The 21391-nt window shown below is 39.0% G+C and overlaps 1 protein-coding gene across 2 annotated transcripts in view; it reads right to left on the reverse strand.

Annotated features, from left to right (window-relative positions):
* ESF1 (ESF1 nucleolar pre-rRNA processing protein homolog) overlaps positions 1 to 21391 on the reverse strand; it is a 38735-nt gene that overhangs the window by 16038 nt on the left and 1306 nt on the right. For both annotated transcript variants that reach the window (XM_064146150.1, XM_064146151.1), the window contains exons 2-9: positions 20489 to 21197; positions 19416 to 19765; positions 18501 to 18614; positions 17784 to 17884; positions 16102 to 16254; positions 14477 to 14591; positions 13395 to 13533; positions 4654 to 4818 (exon numbers count right to left, since the gene is read on the reverse strand). In XM_064146150.1, the coding sequence (XP_064002220.1) occupies positions 4654 to 4818; positions 13395 to 13533; positions 14477 to 14591; positions 16102 to 16254; positions 17784 to 17884; positions 18501 to 18614; positions 19416 to 19765; positions 20489 to 21197 (1846 nt within the window). The remainder of the gene's footprint in view (positions 1 to 4653; positions 4819 to 13394; positions 13534 to 14476; positions 14592 to 16101; positions 16255 to 17783; positions 17885 to 18500; positions 18615 to 19415; positions 19766 to 20488; positions 21198 to 21391) is intronic.

A 21391-nucleotide genomic window follows, 5' to 3' on the forward strand; every position in this document is an offset into this window, starting at 1 on the left:
GGAAATCTAAATGTGCAAGTTCCTCTTTTACATAGTGTCTTGCCAGGAAAAAAAAAACCACAACAAAACACCATACCTGGATGCAGATAGCTAAAAGGAATAGCAGACAAAAGTATTGTGATTACATTAGATTTTGTCACCCCTGAAGATAAGACATCTCAAATCAAGAACAAGTTTCCTAACATATGTGACTGCCTGAAAAACAAAAAAACACTCACGTGGCAGCTAAGATGTCAGTTGTGAAGAACTGATGTACTGAGCCCAGCAGTGTCAGAGGACACAGTGAGCCATGATATACACTGAGATATATATTCCATATGGGCATTTTTGTGCTCCATCTAGTCTGTAACAAGGCAGCTGGAGTTTACTATGTACTTTACAGAGACACAATTACCTGCTCTTCTACTTATGATAAAAACAAAAGTTAAAACTTAACCTTTAAGTCTAGATGAATACTTACATCTCACTGTCACCAAAGGAATAGTTTTTAAGACAAATTAAAACAAACAAACAAACAAAACCCAAACCAACACATGAAAGCCCTACATGAAAAGCTGGCTAGATATCTCCCTCTTCTGAAGGGAGCTTTGGGAGCTGGATGGATGCATAGTCATCGTTGCTCAAATCAGATATGATTAAGAAAACAGATGGATGCTTAAATACATTTAATACTCATTTTTTGCCTAAAAGAAATAGACCAAAGAGAGCTGGAGTTACATCTAATTTATTTTTGCTGGCACTGTAGTTTATTTAAAACTACTATGATTCAAGAATAACTGAATCATTCACAAAGTATGCTTTCCATAACCATGTGTAAATATTTGTGCCAAAAGTCCAATCTTCAAATTAATTCAAAACTCTGCCTCGCAATTGAAATAGATTTAACTGTTCTAACTCCCTGTATATGAAACACTTGGGCAGGAAAAAGATTTTGCAATAAGTCAATAAAAAAAACCAAAACATAAACTAGTTCTGAAAAAAATTCAGGAGTCCGAAGAGATTATAACAAAACTATTTTTGAATTCCCAGAATGCTCCAACTGAACATAATTAAATTGTTTTGGAACTTAAATAAGCGTATTTGTTCAAGAAAAACAGTAACACAGTAATTAATGTATTTCTGTCCTGTAAGAAAGCACTGTCTCAACTATTGCCAGAAGTATAAACTACTGGTCAGTGTGTGCTGATTAGGATGCACCATAAAAAGTAAATCAGTCTCTCTTTCAGGTGTGCAGGACCTACTCTCCAAATCGGTAACAGCTGAAGTGTTCCTGTACCTTAGACTTAAAAGCAAAGTGAACCAACAAATGGTTGGAAGGGACCTCTAGAGATGAGTCCAACTCCCCTGCCAATCACCTAGGATCACCTAGAGCAGGCCACACAGGAATGCATCCAGGTGGGTTTTGAAAGTCTCCAGAGAAGGAGGCTCCACAATTTCTTGGGCAGTCTGTTCCACTGCTCCATCACCCTCACCATAAAGAAGCTTCTCCTCATGCTGAGGTGGAGCTTCTTGTGTTCCAGCTTATACCAGTTGTTCCTTGTCCTATCACTGAGAACCACAAACCATCACCTTCATCTTGACACCCACCCTTCAGATATTTATAGACATTAATAAGATCCCCTCTAAGCCTTCTGTTATCAAGACTACACAGCTGCAGTTCCCTCAGCCTTTTTTCATAGAAGAAAGTTCAAGTTTCATAATCATCCTCATAGATCTCCATTGGGCTTTCTCCCGCAGATCTCTGTCTCCCTTGAATTGCAGAGCCCATATCTGGATACAGCATTCCAGGCATGGTCTAACCAGTTGTGCTAGTTTGAAGCAAGCTAGAATGTTTTGGTGAGAAGAAATAGATTACAGGCTGTGAAAGGAAAACAATGGTGATGTCTACTTCACTCACAGGCCTGCTGAGATGTATAAGAATAAGAAATAAAAACAGAGATAAAGTAGTCTCCCTTCTGCTAGGGAACTGGCTGAGTTGCATCTCACTCTCTAACCTCACCCTCCGTTTCTTTTTCTAATCCACTTTGCTTTCTAACCCCCTGCATGAACCTCCATTCTTCCTTGGGACTGGGGTAAGGTTGAGAGGGGCAGGGGGAAGGTGAAGGGGCAGCTGAGAACCCCTTCTAGGGACTCAGGTTTCTGGGAGGGGAGCTGTGTTTCTGTATTACCTTTTACCTTGTATATTTCTGTATATAACTGTATATACTGTAAATATCTGCTTGTATATTGTGCTAGCTGTAAATAAACAGCTTCATTTATATTCCCAGAGCCAGCTGAGTCTAGTCTGGGTGATTTCCAAAAGTGGGGGGGGGGGGGGGCAGGAAACACCCAAACCACCACACCAGGGCAGAGTAGAGGGGAAAAAGAACCTCCCTAGACCTGCTGGACACACTTTTCTTCATATACCCTGGGATACCTCTGGACACTCATCTTCACTTTTGGAACTTGTGTTTCGGACAAAACCATACTCAAGGTGCCAATATCCAGTAATGGCATTGATCAACCTCATAAAAATGAGCATTTTAACTAGCAAAGGCTAGTGATTTCCAGAACCTCTTTTTGAAAACGAACTTTTTCAGGGAAAGAAAGGGGGAGATACTAACATACACTGCAAAATCATAGTTTATAGTATCTGATGAGAGCTAGTAACTACCAGTGTGAACCTCACCGTGTATACACGCACATTCCACCCATCACTACATGAAGAAACCTGATGCAGTGCATAGACATCTAGCTGACTCTAGAAAAAAAAATCACATTTATCAGGATAGAGGTTTCTTGTTTGCTTTGTGGGTGGATTTTTTTTCCACCTCATCCTCAAAAAAAAGATGAGGATATAACAAAAGTCTCAGGAATATCACAAGAAGCTGCAGTAAGGAAAGGCTGAGGTAGATTCAGTATGTAGCAAATGCAATTTTGTGTAGTAGCAAACAAACATGGAATTCATGCATTGGGAAACTGGCTTCCATCTCTGCTATAGTTTCTAAACATTCATAGATTTGTACATATACTACTTTTTACTTGTAACATGCAAGGCACAGTTTTAAGAGGCAGAGAATTCCTTGCTCTTCCTGTGCAAGGGACTGAAGAAAGTTCTCTTTAATTTCCCTTAAAAGCAATTTTCCATTTCCTCCAACAAATGTTTGCCCTAGAATCCTAGCCACATCACCACATTACATTGCTTAACCCTTTTTAATGTACAGAACTTTCATGCAATTAGCAAGATTATTGGGAAGACCAGACTGTCTAACAAACAAAAAAACCCTACATATGTTTTTCAAACTAACACCAAAAATGGTTGCTGGTCCAACTGTTTAAGCAAAGCTTAGCCTATATAAATACAGAAAATTCCTTGCACCAACTGATTCAGCTGTGGTTTCCACCTTCAGCCTCAACGGCGGCAACAACAAATATTTGTAAAAATCATATATAATAAATGTCTGTGTATGAAAACCCATTTGCCTTGAATGCTCAGTGAATTAAAGCTACTGAGCAACATCAGTAATGCTAATACTGACACACTGTGGGCAGCTGAAGTAAAACAGAACAATACAGCTGCATCAGCAAACAGGTCTCCTATCATGCATGATACAGCCTTACTCCAAAATGTTTAGGTATTTTGGTATGTATCTGGTCTCAGTACTTAAAGTAAGAGTCAGGCTGAGTCCCTACATAGCCTGCAGTCCTATATATATCCTAAGCCAATATGGCAACTTGCTGCCACTGAAAATGTAATGTCGCACTTCTCTAGTTTCTGGAATGGATAATTTAACCTTCTGAGCATTCATCAAATGCTCTCATTTGCCTAACTCACCGATTGGAAAAGATACTTACTTTTAATTCTTTTCCAAAGTAGTTCTGTCCTATCCATAATTAAGCTTGCAAGGATAACTAACAAGTGACTGGGCTGGTACAGAGTGGGCTCCAGGCCACAATCAAGGAGAAGAGGCCACAGTGAAAACCCTTCCCTTTGTGGATGCAACAAGTTCTAAACTGGCTCATTACATTCACAAAACAAAATCACAGACTCAGAAACAAAATATAAAAATCAATCTGAGTGTCTTCTTATCATAAAGGAGAAAAAAACCCAAACAGATTTTCAGATCTCAGGATGAAGACTGCTGGGATGCAGATTAAAATCTAGATGTCACTATCCCCCAGCTGTTCTTCCTGGTAGATTTTTTCCCCGACAGAGTAGTCTCACTAGGAGGTCAGATCGCTTCCCTCTTCTGTTCCCCCAAATCTTCAGCATTCTGAATGCAAGATTTTCAAACCATTCTGCTCTAATTTTTTGCTATGTATCCAATTCATGCTGGTTTTCACTTTTTAAAAGTGTAGGTATGTTTTGTGACTCTATGGCAAACACATGATTTCTATTCAAGAAAACATATAAAAGAATGTATGAAAAAGCAAGCACAACACACACAAAAACTTCAATAACAACAAATTCTATAAAGAGAAGCTTATGGCAGAGGAACTGAATTCAGTTATATTATTTCCCCTGTTTCCCTCATTGTAATCCATCTGTAGTTCAACTTACAGAAAAAAAAGTCAGCTTCTACTACCATAAATCCAATACCTTACACTATATCCCTGTTAGCAAGTCAATACTGCATATCCTCCAAGTTAGGAAAAGGAAAAAATAAAGCTTACCTGGAACCCATTTAACCTCCATTCCTATGTCCTTTTCTTCCTGTTTTTTCTCTTTTTCTTGGATACTTTGCAGAAGTTCTCTGTACTTGGCAATTTGCTCATCATCATCTTTTTGGCTTTTCCTGGGTTTATCATCTTCCATTTTATGAGCTACATCATCATCATCTAGAAAGAGAGAGTAAAGCAATCACAGGCAATCTCAAGACAGCTCTCAAGTTAATGTTTAGGAGACACACCTAAGGCACACATGTTGTTGCTAAAAAACAGTCTAAAATATTTTGACCTGTTATTCTTGAAAAAAAAACACCCAGTTTTAGAAATCTCTTACTTAGATTAAATAAAAACAGGACCTGAAAAGACAAAAGAAAATTTGTCAGCCAAAGGCAACCACAGATAGACACAGCATCCTTTACTGCATTTTAGAGTTATTAGCTTCAAAGTATCTCATGTCAGAGTAGTACCTGAATATCAAAAAGTAGCTGTGTAAATTATCTTAACACTGCAAGATTCTGTAACAGTGCTAACTCTTCAAATGTCTTGATCTTCGGTGACTTTATGAATTAACTAATTAAGCAAGGTCAGAAGATGATTTTTTTGTTCCTTTCTGGGTTTTCTCTTCCTTTGTTTTGTTGGGGTGGTTGTGTGGGGGTTTTCAATTTTGTTTTGTTTCTTTTTGAATACAATTGCAATGTGACTTACAATGAACTCTTAACCAAATCTTGCAGACATAACCGGCTTTTAGGGCTTTAAAGATGTTGCAGCTTCTTGAACTGCAGAAAAGTAGGTTTGGGGCAGGCTTCCTTTTTGTTTTTCTCTGAAGTAAAGCTGTGTTTCCTACAGAATCGAGTTGCATGGACAGTGTTAAGTAGTGCCTAAAAAGACAGATCATCATTGCAAGTTAACAGAGTGTGACCTCTGACCTATGGCTAAAATTTGGGTGTGACGTTTCCCTTTTCTACGTCCCATCACTGACAAGAAGCTGATTGTTGGCTGAGACCACAATTCTTTACCATTCATAGAAACACAGAATCATTTTGGTTGGAAAAGACCTTTAAGATCATCAAGTCCAACTGCTAAATTCGCACTGCCAAGTCCACTACTAGACCATGTCACTAAGCACCACCACTAATCTTTCAAATACCTCCAAGGATGGTGATTCTATTGCTTCTCTGGGCAGCCTGCTCCTGGGCTTGACAACTGTTGGTAAAGAACATTCTCTTGATGTCCAGCCTAAACCTCCTCTGGTGCTACTTGAGGCCATTTCCTCTTCTCTTGTTACTTGTGAAAAGAGAGTGGCACTCACTTCACTATAAGCTCTTTTCAGGCAGATGTAGAGACCGATAGGGTCTCCCCTTGAGCCTCCTTTTCTCCAGACGAAGCAACTCCAGTTCCCTTAGTCATTCACAAGTTTTGTTGCCCCTCTGTGGACACACTCCAGCACCTCAATGTCATGTTTGGAGTGAGGGGCCCAAAACTGAAGCCAGTATTCAAGGTGTGGCCTCACCAGTACCAAGTAATAGGGGGGGTACACAATCACCTCCCTAGTTCTGCAGACCAGTTTCTGATACAGAGCAGGATGCTGTTGGCCACCGTGGCAACCTGAGCTTGCTCATTTTAAGTCAGCTGCTGATCAGTATCCTCAGGTCTTTCTCTGACAAGTAGCTTTCCAGCCACTCTGCCCCAGGTCTGAAACATTCATGGGGTTGCTATGACCCAAGTGCAGGACCCAGCACTTGGCCTTGTTGAATTTCAGCCCATTAGCTTCAGCATCAGATCCAGCCTGTCCAGGTTCCTCTGTAGAGCCTCACTATCTTTAGGCAGATCAACACTCCCACTTTAACTTAGTATCACCTGCAAACTTACAGTGGGTGCATCAATTCCCTTGTCCAGACTATTGCTAAAGATATTAAAGATAACTGGCTCCCTATACTGAGTCCTGAGCAGCACTACTTGTGGCCAGATTTAACTCCATTCATCACCACTCTTTGGCCCTGGCCATCTAATCAGATTTTTACCCAAGGAAAAACTGCCCATCCAAGCCATGAACTTCCAGCTTCTCCAGAATGCTGTGGGAAATGGTGTCAAAAGTTTTACTAAAGTCTAGGTAGACAAGATCTACAGCCTTCCCCTTATCCACTAAGCATGTCAGCTTGTCATAAAAGAAGATCAGTTTCATGAAGCAAGACCTGCTCCTTATAAACCCATGATGACTAGGTCTGACCCTGCTGCGTGATGGCACTCAGGACAATCTAGTCCATAACCATATCCAACATTGATTACAGACTCATAAGCCTGTAGTTTCTCAGATACTTCTTCCAGCCCTTCCCATAGATTGGGCTTTGGCCTTTCTAATTTTCTCCCTGCTTAATCTCACGACATCCCTGTAGTCCTCCTGAGTTTCCTGCCTCTTCTTCCTAAGGTCATAAGTTGCCTCCCCCTTTTTTTTTTTCCAAAGTTCCAGCTGAAGCTCTCTGTTCAGCAGGCTGGTCTTCTTCCCCACCAGCTCATCTTTCAGCACATGGGGACAGTTAACTGCAGCTGCTTTTCCACTTTCCTCATCAGAAGCTGATGAGAAGCTGAGATCTAAGAGGAAAGCATCTACTCACAGAGAAAGCAAAAGGCATTTTGAACATCAAGAAGAAAAACAAAGCCATTTCAGTTTTTATTCTCATTTCACACGGCACCAAGAAGTGAAGCTATACTGAATGCGAACTGAAGAAATCCTTAAGCTTAAATAAGCTCCCTGGGATAAGAAAGTTTGTATTTATGACAGGGTTTGCTAGTTTCAATAAGAGAAATTTAAGTGGCAACGCATATTGTGCCATACTTTGGTTTACAAAAAACATGCATCTCTCTTGTCAAAACGAGCAGTTTAAAAACACTTGTTCAATGCTGCCTTCAAAAAACCATTCGGAGCCTTTTCATTCTGTATGCAAATAAAGAACAGTTGCCAATAGCTGCAAGAAAGGGAAGTGAGCTGAGTGTGCTCTCAAAGTTTGTTCAGAGTTCAAATAACCTTGTCACCAGCCTTCAAGTATCACGCTGTATTGCACAACGTGAGGAACCACTTTCTGATGGATATTAAGGCAGAAGAATGCCTTCTGCCAAGAGCTTCTTCAAAGGCTTTTTGAAGAAAACAGAAACAAACCCAAAAGTTCTGGTGCATTAACAGCTGCACTGCAAGAGAAATACAATTAACCTGTGAAGGAAATAAAAGCAGAACGGGATGAAACGTAAGGTACAAAATACAAGCATATTTTTATTGTTTGGAAGGGAGAGTGCTAACAGAAGCTTTAGAAGAATTAAAAAAGGAAATTAAAATCATGGGGCAAGTCAGAAACTTTCCAACACAAAAGTTTGTAGAGGGGTTTGTTTATTTTCAAAAGCTCGAATTACCCAAAAAAATAAACAAATTCAGTCTCCGTATATTAAAGTGCTGATTGGCAGCTGCATTAGCTGAGATCACATTCTTGTGATTCTGAGATCACTGGGTTTAAAACGGATTGTATTCTTAGTTTATGAAGATTATCTTGCAGGGCCAAGTAGATGTTTTCTCTTTTTTATTCAGCCTCACAAATTAGAGTGTAGAAAATTTATAGCAGGCACAGCAACTGACAAGGGGTCTGGTGCAAAGCTGAGTTTCTTCTCCAGATGGAAAGGTACTGCACTGCACTACAGCAGGGTATGACAAACTAATTGCATTGACTTCAGTCTGGAGAGAGTAGAGAAAAAATGGTGACAATGAGAACTTGAAGTTTTAGCCCCTCTTTCAAGTGTTCTCAGTACTCTCTGAACAAGAGGTTCTGCAAATCTCTTTAGTTCATCAATTAATAAAAAAGGAAAAATTTGTATTTTCAATATCTGAAGGGGAGCTCCATGAATACTGGGGAAGGACTGTTTAGAAGGGCTTGTAGCAAATAGGATGAGTGGCAATAGTTTGAAACTGGAGCATGGTAGATTTAGGTTGGACATGAGAGGAAGTTCTTTACAATCAGAATGGTAAAATACTGGAACAGGTTGCCCATGGATGTGACTGAGGCTCCATCCCTGGAGAAACTCAAGATTAGACTTGATGTGGCCCTGGGCCACATGATCTAGTTGGAGGTGTCCCTGCTTATTGCAGAGGAGTTGGACAACATGACCTGTGAGGGTCTCTTCCAACCCAATGCAATCTGTGAATCTGTAATCAAAATGTTTATTCAAAGCTTATCACAGAAGGCATCTTTCTGTACAGTATTTTCCAGGGAGAAGACAAATACTGGAGGAAGTTGATGTGAACAGACAGATAACAGTAAACAATCAGTAAAAAACAGTAAATGGTCAGGCATTGACACAGGTTGCCCAGGGAGGTGGTGGAGTCACTGCCCCTGGAAGTGTTCAAGAAACACATGGACATGGCACTTCAGGACATGGTTTAACGGCCACAGTGATCTTAGGGTAACAGTTGGACTCGATGATCTTACAGGTCTTTTCCAACCAAAACAATTCTATAATTCTATATTCTGGCATTTTTATGTTTTTGTGTGGTTTTTCAAGTCAGTCCAACCACTTTAGTGGTGTGCATTGGATACAGGTTTTAAGTCTCACTTGGTAAGCCAGGTGACTGTAGCTGCTGTGGCTTTTAAGCACCTGGCTGTACCTGACAGGTGAGTGGTCATTCCCAGAAGCAGGCCTCTGAGCCAGCCACAATTAACATGCTTGCAGTCAGAGATGGTTCCTTTCCAGTAATTCCCAAGTCAGAAATTACACTGGCTTGCAAAAGCACACAAAGATGTGTTCTTCAGTTCTAACCTATTGGACACCTCCAATAGCTTGTATGAACTTCTCAGATGGGAAGCTGAGATGACTGTTCTTCCTGGCCTTCCAAGGACCTTTTCTTTTATTATTATTAAAAGACAAACCTAACACAAAAGCTCCTCCAAACATACTTTGGGAAAGCAGCCAACAGCTGCATCAGCTATATCAAACTTCTGATGCTCCACAGAAAGAAAATAACCAGGTTGTGGTATTTCTGTTCTGTCCCATGAAATTCCACCCTGGCATGGCTAAATCATAAACTGCTAACTCATACTGATAACCTGCTTCCTTAGGAAGTATTTCAGTAATATACTGAAAATAGCCAAATACAAGTATTCTAAAAGAATAGATCCTTGCTACATTTGAAGCAGCAGCAATGCTTCAGGGTGTTCAAGTCAGCAAAAAAGGAATAAGGAACAGAAGCTAACCCAAACAGGATCTCATTCAATGCATTTTATAAACACTCATCGGGTTCAGAGGCAATATTAAATAACTGCATATTCTATTTCTGTCATCTATCAATTCTTAGCCTTCTGTAAGAGTTATAGCAAATAAAAGCACATATGAATATTGTTCCTTTTTAAGACATCATGACACTACAGCCCTCATTGATAAAATGTTAAAGATGCATGTGAATTTATATACATAGTCAGTTACTGAACCAAACTGTTAAAAGAGTTAATCATTAGTCTCTTTTTGTTTAACATAATCACTAAAAATAATATTAACAGCATGTGCTAGTTTGAAGCAGGCCAGAATGTTTTGGTGAGAAGAACTAGATTACAGGCTGTGAAAGGAAAACAATGGTGATGTCTACTTTGCTCATAGGCTTGCTGAGAGGTATAAGAATAATAAAAACATAGATAACCACTCTCACTTTTGCTGGGGAACTGGCTGAGCTGCATCTCAAACCTCACCCTCCATTTTTTTGACTAATCCACTTTGCTTCCTAACCCCCTGCATGAACCTCCATTCTTCCTTGGGACTGGGGTAAGGTTGAGAGGGGTAGGGGGAAGGTGAAGGGGCAGTTGAGAGCCCCTCCTGGGGACTCAGGTTTCTGGGAGGGGAGTTGTGTTTCTGTATTACCTTTTACCTTGTATATTTCTGTATGTAACTGTATATACTGTAAATATCTGCTTGTATATTGTGCTAGCTGTAAATAAATAGCTTCATTCATATTTCCAGAGCTGGCTGAGTCTAGTCTGGGTGACTTCTAAAGTGTGGGGGGGCAGGGAAGACCCAAACCATCACACAGCATTATTGAAAAATAAGTAAAACTCCACCTAGCAACTCCTCAACTACATCTCCTTTCTCTGCACTTGTGCACCCCTGGCAGTAGTACAATTGCACAAAACAACAGTCTACAGCATTACCAGCATCTTTAATTGGAAGCTCAATACAAGAAGAAACTGTGCTCCCTGCTCAGACTACTGAGGAGAGCAGTGCTCTACACACTTCCCTACAAGTTTTTGGACAAGGTTTAACATTTAGGTTATCCTGTGTGGGACCTGTACTTGAGCTCAGTGATCCTTGTGGGCTCTTCCAGCTCAGGATATTCTATGATTCTCTCACTAGCAACAGCTAATTGAAAATACAATGATGGCAGTATTTTGTCACATGTTCTATTCAGGTATTTCATAGGGCTGTGCAAAGCAGAACAGAAGAAAAGCTGCTGATCTTACACAGATTAAAACAAGAGAACAAAACAAAAGCAATGGATATTTATTTTTCAAAACATCTGACGTGCTGCTCGCTTACAGATCATAGAATGGTTTGGACTGGAAGGGATCTTACAGACCACTATGGGCAGGGACACTTTCCACCACACCAAGTCACGTAAGTCCCTGTCTGACCAGGCCTTGAACAACCTCCAGGGAGGGGGCATTCACAACCGTCCTGGGCAACCTGTTCCAGTGTCTAGCCACCCTGACTGTAAAGACTTCCTTCCAAATATCCCATGTAAATCTGCCCTCTTACAGCTTAAAGCCATTCTGCCTATCACTACAAGCCCTTGCAAAGAGTCCCTTTTACAGCTTCAGGTACTAGAAGGCCACTTAAAAGGTCTCCCTGGCACCTTCTCTTCTCCAGGATGAACAGCCCCAACTCTCTCAGCCTGTCCCCATATGGGAGGTGCACCAGCCCTCTGATCCTCTTCTCTGGACCCACTCCAACAGTTTGATGTCCTTCTTGTGTTGGGGGGAACCCAACAATGTTCACAACAGAAGATGTTCACCAGCCTATTATAGATGCTATCCTTTAATAAAAATGCATCCTAAGAAGGTGCTCTTCTCTGTACCTACTGCTCCCACTTAGACACTCTACTAAGCATTACTGGAGAAACTAAAGCTCAGAGGAGCAGTTAAGATGTTTGTTTTTATGCAAGATGAGAAACAAATGGACATTAGCCCTGCCAATAAATTGCCAAGCTGAGTTCACTGCCAGATTTCCCAACTCCGTAACCAGAAAAATCTGTATTTTTTTTTGCACACTCCAAACTCATCTCTGATTGCAACAACCTGAAGTATAAATCAATTTTAACATCTGTTTCAAAAAACACATGAAGGCTTAATGACATTTCCTCTGCCTTGTGATTTAGGCTACATATGTTATTAACAGCAGATGGAAAACAAGCAAGGTAATTCAGGAATTTACATGTTGCTGCACCACACACACCTTATGAAGCTAGATGACATTCTTTATATATTCTTAAGTACATGACCAAAAAGACATTTGAAAGATGTTACTTCTACAGGCTAAAGATTCCTTAAATATTTTTCTGCTGCTACCTTTGCCCTTGCTGTGTAACATCTAAAACTAGGAATTACTAGAAGGCCCACAAGCACAGCTTCTCTCCACTCTTAACACATTCCCCTGGTTACCTAAGAAGAGTTACTGCTGGAGTGAAGAAGTTCTATACAATCTACATGTCCACCAGGATCTTTTAAGGTCTGGAGTGCACTCAACACTCTTAAGTCATCCCAACAGGCACATTTTTAATGCATGTTCTTCAATATCTCCTTGTCCTGTACAGACAGCCATGAAGAGAACAAAACACTCTATTAACCTATACCTAATTCATTTAGTCATTAACCACTTCACATTTCAAACTTTCCTCTAAAAATGAAACTCCCCCAGTTCTGTTGAAAATAATTTTATCTCAGAATGTAAGAGCTTAACGTAGGTACTTTCAGCCTTGACAAAGAAATGCTAAGGTGCTGTGAAAAGAAGAATGTAGGGAACTAAAAATAAAAGCAAGCTCCTAATCAGGGGTTCAGTCATTAGGATAACTCCTGATCACCTACCATTTGCTCATTTACCAACACTACTCACAACCTCACAGAAGGCAGCAGATCTTCATTCACCACTGAATGAACAGAATAGCTACTGCATTATCTACGTAAATCATTCAAATGTACAATGAAAAGCAACTTTTCCTGGGCACATTTATCACACTAGCAATAAAGAAATGCCATGATTTAGATCCCCTGTGATCTCACTACTTGAAGTCACTCAAATTATAACCATTACTTAGTGTTATCAAACATTAACTACATCTGATAAGAAAATTTTGCAGGACAGAAACGAAAACCAAAAAGCTGGTTTAAAGCTAGAGTGATAATACTTCAGTCAAACCGTCACTAAGGAATCTTCTAAGTCAGCTGTAACTCCAGATTCAGCTAACATACTCTCTCTTCAAAAAGAATGTAATCATTTTGGGGTCATCCTCGTGATAGCTCACTTTTGGAGATGTTTAGCTCTGGAGGAAAAGTAAGTTATTTTCACAGCAGAATCTGACCACAGCTTTCATCCAACAAGCATGATGTCGTCCCTGAAGACAACATTCAAATCACTTTTGAAAGCTACAAAATGTACATAATTGAGTGAACTGTGTCAAAAACATTGCAGCTAATGACTTTATGGACAATATGTACTAATATAAATACCTTGCTCCTGTTCTTCCTCTTCTTCACTAGATGAAGCCAAATAAGCTTGAAAATCCATGTCAAGAAGTTCCTCTTTGTTAAAAGTTCTGTTAAGTGATGTTACTCGATCATGATCTGTCTCATCCCATGTGATATCTACCTTAAAAATAAGAATGCCACTTGTTGAAGCTGAAACACTAAAATTACACATTCTAAGTCTGTGTTTTTAGAGAAAATTATCTGACACCTTGCTTTTAAGAAGCAATGTAAACCTGTTACTAAAGTGCTCCACAATCATTTGCTATAATAATAATTTACTAAAATCAAATTAATAGTAAGGTTTTGGAATTTGTTGTACAGTTGAGTTTCAAGGACCTTTAACTATGCGAAAGAATGCAGAGGTCTCCTCATCCACTGAAGGGTTCTGTTAACAGCAGAACAAACAAACAACACAAAACCTCTGTAAGGCAAATTTCCTTTGTGGCAGTGGATGCTGGTATTGAAGCTGCCATCAATTCCTGTCCTTTCCACTAGTAGCAGCAATTCACTTCTGGAGTCACAATGCACTGGATTGTGCAACTGCACCCTCAACTGGAAGCTGAAATTCAAGATCTGACTGAAAATGATCTAGCAGAAATTATTTATTCCTCAGCTAAGAACTTCTCCACTCTGGTTCACTTCATGGCTAGATGGAAGTGTTGGCTGTCACGTAAGACAGAGTAAAGAGGGAAACAACTTTTAAGCCTAGCACTACTAACAAAAGGACTCTTGTTGAGCTACACGAAAAAATACCCAATTTAGGCAAGAAGATTTAACTGTGAATAACAAAGTAATTCCAAGTGCTATTTGTAATGGAGATATACTGAGGTTTCAATGTAGTGTTTAATTCATGACAACAAGCTAAACCTCTTAAAATCCAAAACTCAAGCTTATTTAGGGAGGTGCAACTTGTGTTTCCATCAACATGGTAACATCTTTTAATGTTTGATGTCTCTATTTTGAAATAGTGAAGATAATCAGGAATCTTTTCCCACTACTTAGACCATTTATAAGCTGACAATAAAACAAATTAGAAAAGCATTTAAAAAACATTGTAAAGATACCTTTGATGTTCCCATAGCAGCAGATGTGAAGTACTTTGGCTTATATGCAGCTATGTTCACTTCTGATGCTTCGTCTTTTGGCTTATCATCAAATGTTACATTATCTGGAATAAATCTTCAAGGCAAATACAACATGTTATTGTTCACATGCACGGGGAAATTTCATAGTAAAAACAATCTGAGCTTTTCATGAGTATGGTACATCAGCACAAAAGAATTTCCTAAAATAAAAAGATTGTGAGCCTGAAAAGGAAACAGAAGAAATGGACAAGTACTCAACACATGTAAGATTAACTGTCTGAATTCTGCAGAGCTGTTCCACAGGTTTTCAGTGTGTAACATCACCATGCTGGGGAAGTAAACTTAACTTCCCATCTGATATTACAAGGTCAGGGGATTTCCTGTGTGCCTTTTTCTTTTTTTTTTTTTTTTTGGATCAGGGAAGGGAGGTTTTGGTTGTGGTTTTTGTATTTATTTGTTAGGGATTTTTTTGTTTGTTTTCTTGGGTTTGGGGGTTTTGGTTTTGTTTAAGAACTGTCTTTTTAGAAAGCCTAACATTAAAAATCCAGAAGAAAAAAAATGAAAACTGTTCAAGAAATTCTGGTATATTTTTAACACTAAAAGTCATAGGAAAAAAAAGTTGTTAAAAAGATTGAAGTAATTTGTAACAATGGAATTCAGAGAAGAGCCCAAGCCTTTGTAGACCACGTGAGAAATTACTGGGATTTGCCTTCTTTAAATCATAGCGAATGTAATCTGATTAATATTATTCAACATCAGTACTTAACAAAACATAAGAATAGGAAGAGCTTTGGAGAATTTTAAACAGCTGTCTGTTGTAAAACATTACCTTCTCATATTTAAACACATGAAAAGTTACAAGTTCATAGGGCAGAGATTAGCTTCTCCAAAATGGTTCAAAATAAATAAATGAAGTTTCTCTAGAAAACGATTCCAAGAAAAAAAATTATCTCATGCTGACTTCTAAGAGTGCCTGCAACATAGGCCCCAGAAAACAAAACCAGCCTCTATCAAAACATTGTTATTTAATAATTTCTCTTCTGCTCAGTCTAGAAAGCTTTTTTTTTAAACAGAAAGAAATACTAACAACAAAGCATAATTATATTTTAAAATTCTTTCTTTCCCAAATATGACCTTCAAAATATTAGAGGTCCCAGCTATTCTTAAGTGCTGGCACAGTCATCTATTGCAGCTTCATGACAACAGCAGCAGTATTCTTGCCCTGCAGTAAGCAATCCTGAAAAGAGCTATTCTGAACCCCTGGGGAAAGAAAGTAAACAAACTCACAACGTGAAACAAAACCCAAAAGCAGCAATACGTGGATTTGTTTCCTACCAGTTTACTTAATTGTACCAAAAGTTTGAAGCTGCAACTAGAACATTTCACTCAACTTCTCCGAGAATAATCTCTCTATGCAGAAACCCTCTCAAAATTTCTGTATTACAGTAAAAATGCTCAAAAACCCCAAAATAATCAGAACGAAAGGTAGCAACTCGCTGGCATGTTTCATTTTGGTTCAAGAGTAAAGACAACACACTTGATTTTAAATTGCTTTTTACTTCTCCTTCCCTAACCCAACCCGTCAAAACATCACCACCAGTTACCTCAGGTCGATAAAAGAACAGCTACTTTCAAATTCCAGTCCATCACATTCCTCATAAATTTTATTGGCTGTTTCAGGAGAATCACATTCCACAACTGCATAGTAGTATTTCAGTCGCTTAAATTGATACTCCCGCAGCTTTTCCCTATACAGCCTGCAAAAGTGGAAAACATCACCATCAACCGAGCTGCCTCTAACAACTTCACCAAATATTTTAATTCAGCTCATTAAATACCAGCACCATTCATTCTCCTGATTTTGTAATAAGATTAGGTGATAAACAGCATGAAGTTCCACCAGTATCTATTCAGTTGTACTCAGGTAAAAAGACTAATTCACACAGTATTACTAGGTGTAGACTTCCTGCATCTAACTTGTTTCCCACAGGCATTGTAAAGTTAAGAGACTCTGTGCAGGGCACAGAGTAGTATCTCTGTATGACCCTGTGTAGGTTACAGAAAGAAGCATTTAGTACTTTCTATTAAGTTCTTAACAATTATCCTGGCTCATAACAAGGTTGCTGAAAGGATGTTCACAGGTAAGTAAGGACACATGTTGAAAATGTAGGAGAAACCAGGAGACTATACAGAGAGGACTGCAGATGTTCACACCATAAAAAGGCAGTGTAGGAGTGAGAAGTAAGAAAGTGGTGAGGAAAGAATGCAGATACTAAGTTGGGTAGCATAGGAAGTGGTGATGTCATACAAGGTGACAGCAAAAGAAAAAGATAAGCAGAAAACAGATTGAGAAGCGGATACACTGATGGAAGGATGTAGGAGAGACGCTGCAAGCCTGAGGTCCTGTCCTTTGAATGTGAATGGTCCATGCACTCTGAGGTATCTCTGGGATTCCTGGATTTGTACATTCTGTATTCCAGGTGCTCTGGAGCCCACTAAGCACTAAATCTAATGTTACAGGATGCCCCTTGAATGCACATAGTGAAGCTGACTTCAGAATGCACTGTAAGTTCATCATACACTTCTCTGATGCACTAGAGACTTTCTTCAAAGAGATCTGCGCTTTTTTAGAAGCATCCAGATTTTCCAAATACAGGACAGTCCAGCAGGATGCATTATATAAAAGTGGCCCCAGTCAGGCTGCCAAACATCTGGAAATTCTGGAAAAATATAAAAGCAAAACCTCTTGAGTTCTGTACGGACCAGACAGAACAAAGGGAAGGAAAATAAAAAGGACATGCCTCAAGAAAGCTGGGCAATGGGACAATGGTAGGCCTGATGAGCTCAGCATAGTAAGCCAGAACTGCTGGTGTCATTCAGACCCCAATCTGGGAATTCTTGGCCTAAGTAAAGGTCCCTGTTGATTATGCAGATCAAATTTGGGCAGTAAGCAACAAAGTAAGTTTATTGCATGAATGGAACTTCACAGAGGAGAAATGCTATGTTAAGCTCTGCACAGATTTGTTCCATTTGTTATTCCAATGAGGTACCTAACAAAAATTTTGAATTCAATTTCAAGGAAAATTTCTTAACTTTTATTCTAATGCATTTATTCAATGTGTTGACAATGAGACAGGGACAGCTGAGAGATATCCCCTGAAAAACCTGTAAAATTAAGGCATCCATGGGAGAATTCCACATAGGAAATATTTAAAACAGGATCTGATGAGGACTTCCACTGAGAAGGAGACATTTCACATCTCTCATTTGAAAATAAAGTTAATACCCATCATTCTCTGTGGTATTCTCTGGAATATCGAAGAGTTCTACAGGTCCTTTTTGTTCTTCTTCTTTCAGCCTCTCTTTTCCAAACTCCGAAGGATAAATCTATGAATAGAACAAAACAAAAGTAAATCTTTAATTGTAGTTAACAGGAACACTGACTTTGTTCACTTCACCACGGCCCTTTTCAGAAAGGAGTATCTGACTAACATTTCTCAGAAAGCGCGAGGCAGACTAAAAATGGAAAAACATAATTGATCAGAATTAAGTTTCTTATTACTAACACAAACAGGGTGAAAAAGAAGTTTTGTGCCATGACAAATAGGGTTGGACAGCATCAGAAAAAGCCAGATCTAAGACTGGGTTATCTATCATAGAGATCACTGAAAATTAAAACTAGCCAAGGAAATGTAGTCTTCCTCTACTAGACTTAGAGCGCTTCACTATTAGTCTTAGAAAAACAGCACTTAGAGACAGACTCATAAACATGAGAAGTTAACAGCTTTGGGCTCTAATTCTAGCAAAACCATGCTCACCACTGAAAAGCAGGGAGTTTACTCCTAACACATCAGGTGAAAACACAATAGACTTTCTCAGTTATCACGTCAATATCTCTTCTAATTCTACACACAACTGTCTTAGCTCTTACTGGGGGAGGTGGAGCTGTTTGGATTTTTTCTTACAATAAAAGCCAGTATGCCTTTTAGAAAGCAGGTCTTACCTTTACAGAAAATACTGTTCCTTCTTTGGGTGTGAAAGAACTAAACAAAGCCAGCAAATCCTTAGCCTTCAGCCTATCCCAATCCATATTACAAACTGCCAATCTACTTGTAACCTAAACAGAGAGGAAAGAAAAAAAAAGACAGTAAGCCCACAGGCTTAATTCCTGACCTTTAGGGGGAAGACAAAGCTCTCTTTGGTAAAAATGGAAGCCTGAGTCTGCTGAAAAAAGTAAGAGAATATTTTCCTCAAGAGTTTGCTTCATGTAAGCTAGCACAGCTCTGAAATACTGATCACTAAAGCAGATAAAAAGAACATGAATAATGAAGCACCACAGAAGGGACTGCACCAATCACAGACTGAGAACTGCACTTCATCAGCACATAGGATTTTGTTATTGTCACATCACTGATAACAATAGCAACTGGTACCAGTACTGTAACAAAAAAACACTGCAATTTATTATAAACTACTTGTGCCCAGTTTTCAAGTCCTACTTCACTTTCATATTTTCCTAAACCACAAAAAAATTAAATGTTAAAAAAAATCCAAAGCTATTAAAAAAACAAACAAACAAACAAAACCATCAGTGAACAAAAGCAGTACTACTTCAGTTCTGGAATTTCTGAAAAGCTCAATACTTTCTGTTCTTTCATTTCTAGATACCTTACCTACCTAAAGGACAGCCTCTGCTTAGAGGCAAGGAGAGGCAAGGCAAGACACCAGTAGGAATTCCAAGCCTCTCATTCTCAGTTGATTTCATCATCATTTGCATTCTGTAACTAAAAGGCTGAAAAGTCTTTATGAAAAATACTTTCACAAACTGTTTCATTGATGCAGGTCTATAATGAACTCTTAACAGTGTACATTTCTGAACTTCTCACACAGAAATTTTTCACATGCTTACTGTTATTACCTCATCTCCACGAGGGGCATCTTTATCTAGCTCTCGCCATGAGTGCTCTATCTCTGGCTCCTTTGGAAATACATCATTTAAATCTTCGTCATCATCTGAGCTTGTTTCAATGTTCCCTATGCCTCTAGCTAAATCAAGCTCATGGCCACTTTCTTCATCATCTTCTGAATCACTATCTTCTTGGTCTGTTTCCCCATTATCGTCTGACTCCTCTTCCTCACCGATTTCCCCATCGTGTTCTGGCTTCTCTTCTTCTGATTCTGCATATTCAGAAGCATCACTTGCAGAAATGTCTTCCTCAGACTGGCTTGTACTGTCACTTTGATCAGAGGTGTCTGTGCACACAGTCACTAAAAGATAAACAGTAAGTACTTTTATGTTGGAATTATGATTGATCCATTAAAAAGGGGAAAAAATCCCTTGATTTTTCCTCATAGAGACTTACAGAACCCCTAAAATGCATGAGAGAGCAGGAACAAATTTCATCAGGGAAGCGCTAACAGCATAGATCATCAGTATTGCCTCAACTCTACTCAAACTACTCTTCAGGTCCACAATTCCATTACCAAACTCTTGTAAGATATTATTCTGTTTTTCTATTTATATGTCTAAAACAAAAAGCAGAAATTAGGTTTCAATAAAGGAGGCTGTATGAATGAACAAGCAACATAAAAATTTTATTCAAGTGGTCTGCTCTCTTTAATGCCCTCTAACATTAATGGCTTGATGCTCTCACCCTTACACTTTCAGCCATGCAATGATATGCTGAAGCCTTCATGGTACCAGACCCTGTATTTGCTATTCAGTTTGATTGATACAATAGTGCATATGTTACTCTACCTTTTGCTTTTGTAACCGACCATCCATTCCCACTCAAACAATTAAAAGAATACAGCTGTTCACAATCACACTGAGGAATCAGCACTGCTTCCTTCAAGAGCTGACCAATTCCAATCCTTCAGCAACACTGAGTCAATCATGATTTGATGACTGATCTTGTAAGACATTCCATGGGTAAAACAAAAGCAACAAGAAGTAAATATAGCCAAATTCTGCTTGTTAGTTGAACTAACCTGATTCTTCTATGTTTCCTTCTAGGGAATGGTCCTTCCTGAGAGCTTTAACTGATTTCCTACCACTTGGTTGTGAAGACTTTTCCTTGGTTTGAACGGAAAACGATCTTTCACCTGATACATCTCCTTGCTTGTTTTCCCCTTTGTGTGAAACCCCTTTATTTCCCTGAGAACGATCAATTTCTGCTGCAGTTTTCTTAGAGTCTTCTTTCAAGTTGAATTGAGATTTAAGTTTTTGTCCTTCATTTTTAAGGTCATCTACTTCTGCCACCACTTCATGTGTTTGGTCCACCCCTTGTTTCTTCATTTTGCTGTTGTCCCTAGTGAGGCCATCAACATGTTTTTTTGCAGAATCAGCTTCTCTTTTAGGTTGAACTTTTTTATTCTTTCTTTTCTTTTCAGTGTGTTCTTTACTATCATTTTCTGAAAGATCAGAGTCAGATTCTGAGAGGGCATAGAATTTCCTGAGGTCCTCTGTAGTACTATAGTTAACAGGGCGACCTCTTTTATCAACTGTATATTTCATCTTGAACTTCTTGTCATGAAACATAGCTCGGAATCGTTTGTCAATCTTGACTTTACGTTCTTTTTCGGGCATCTCCCAAAACATGGGATCCCTAGCAATGCGGCTAAACCGCCCATCACTCAGGATCTCCTGTTGAGATGACATCCTGTCAAGGTGTTGAGGTGCTGTTGAAGACTTGGACATCTGCGACATGAAAAAATCCCAAACGCTTCTGATTAGAAACATCATTAACATAGATTTCAATATGTAAAATGCCACTTTTGATTAATAAAGCAAATTAACAAATTTAAATAGGTTAAGTGTAGAAAAAGCTTAATGAATTAAGCAAAAATAGATTTCTTACCTATACCTAAGACCTCTTTCCACAGGCACGAATA

This window comes from Pogoniulus pusillus, chromosome 7 (genome assembly GCF_015220805.1).
Source record: "Pogoniulus pusillus isolate bPogPus1 chromosome 7, bPogPus1.pri, whole genome shotgun sequence".
Lineage (NCBI taxonomy): Eukaryota > Metazoa > Chordata > Aves > Piciformes > Lybiidae > Pogoniulus > Pogoniulus pusillus.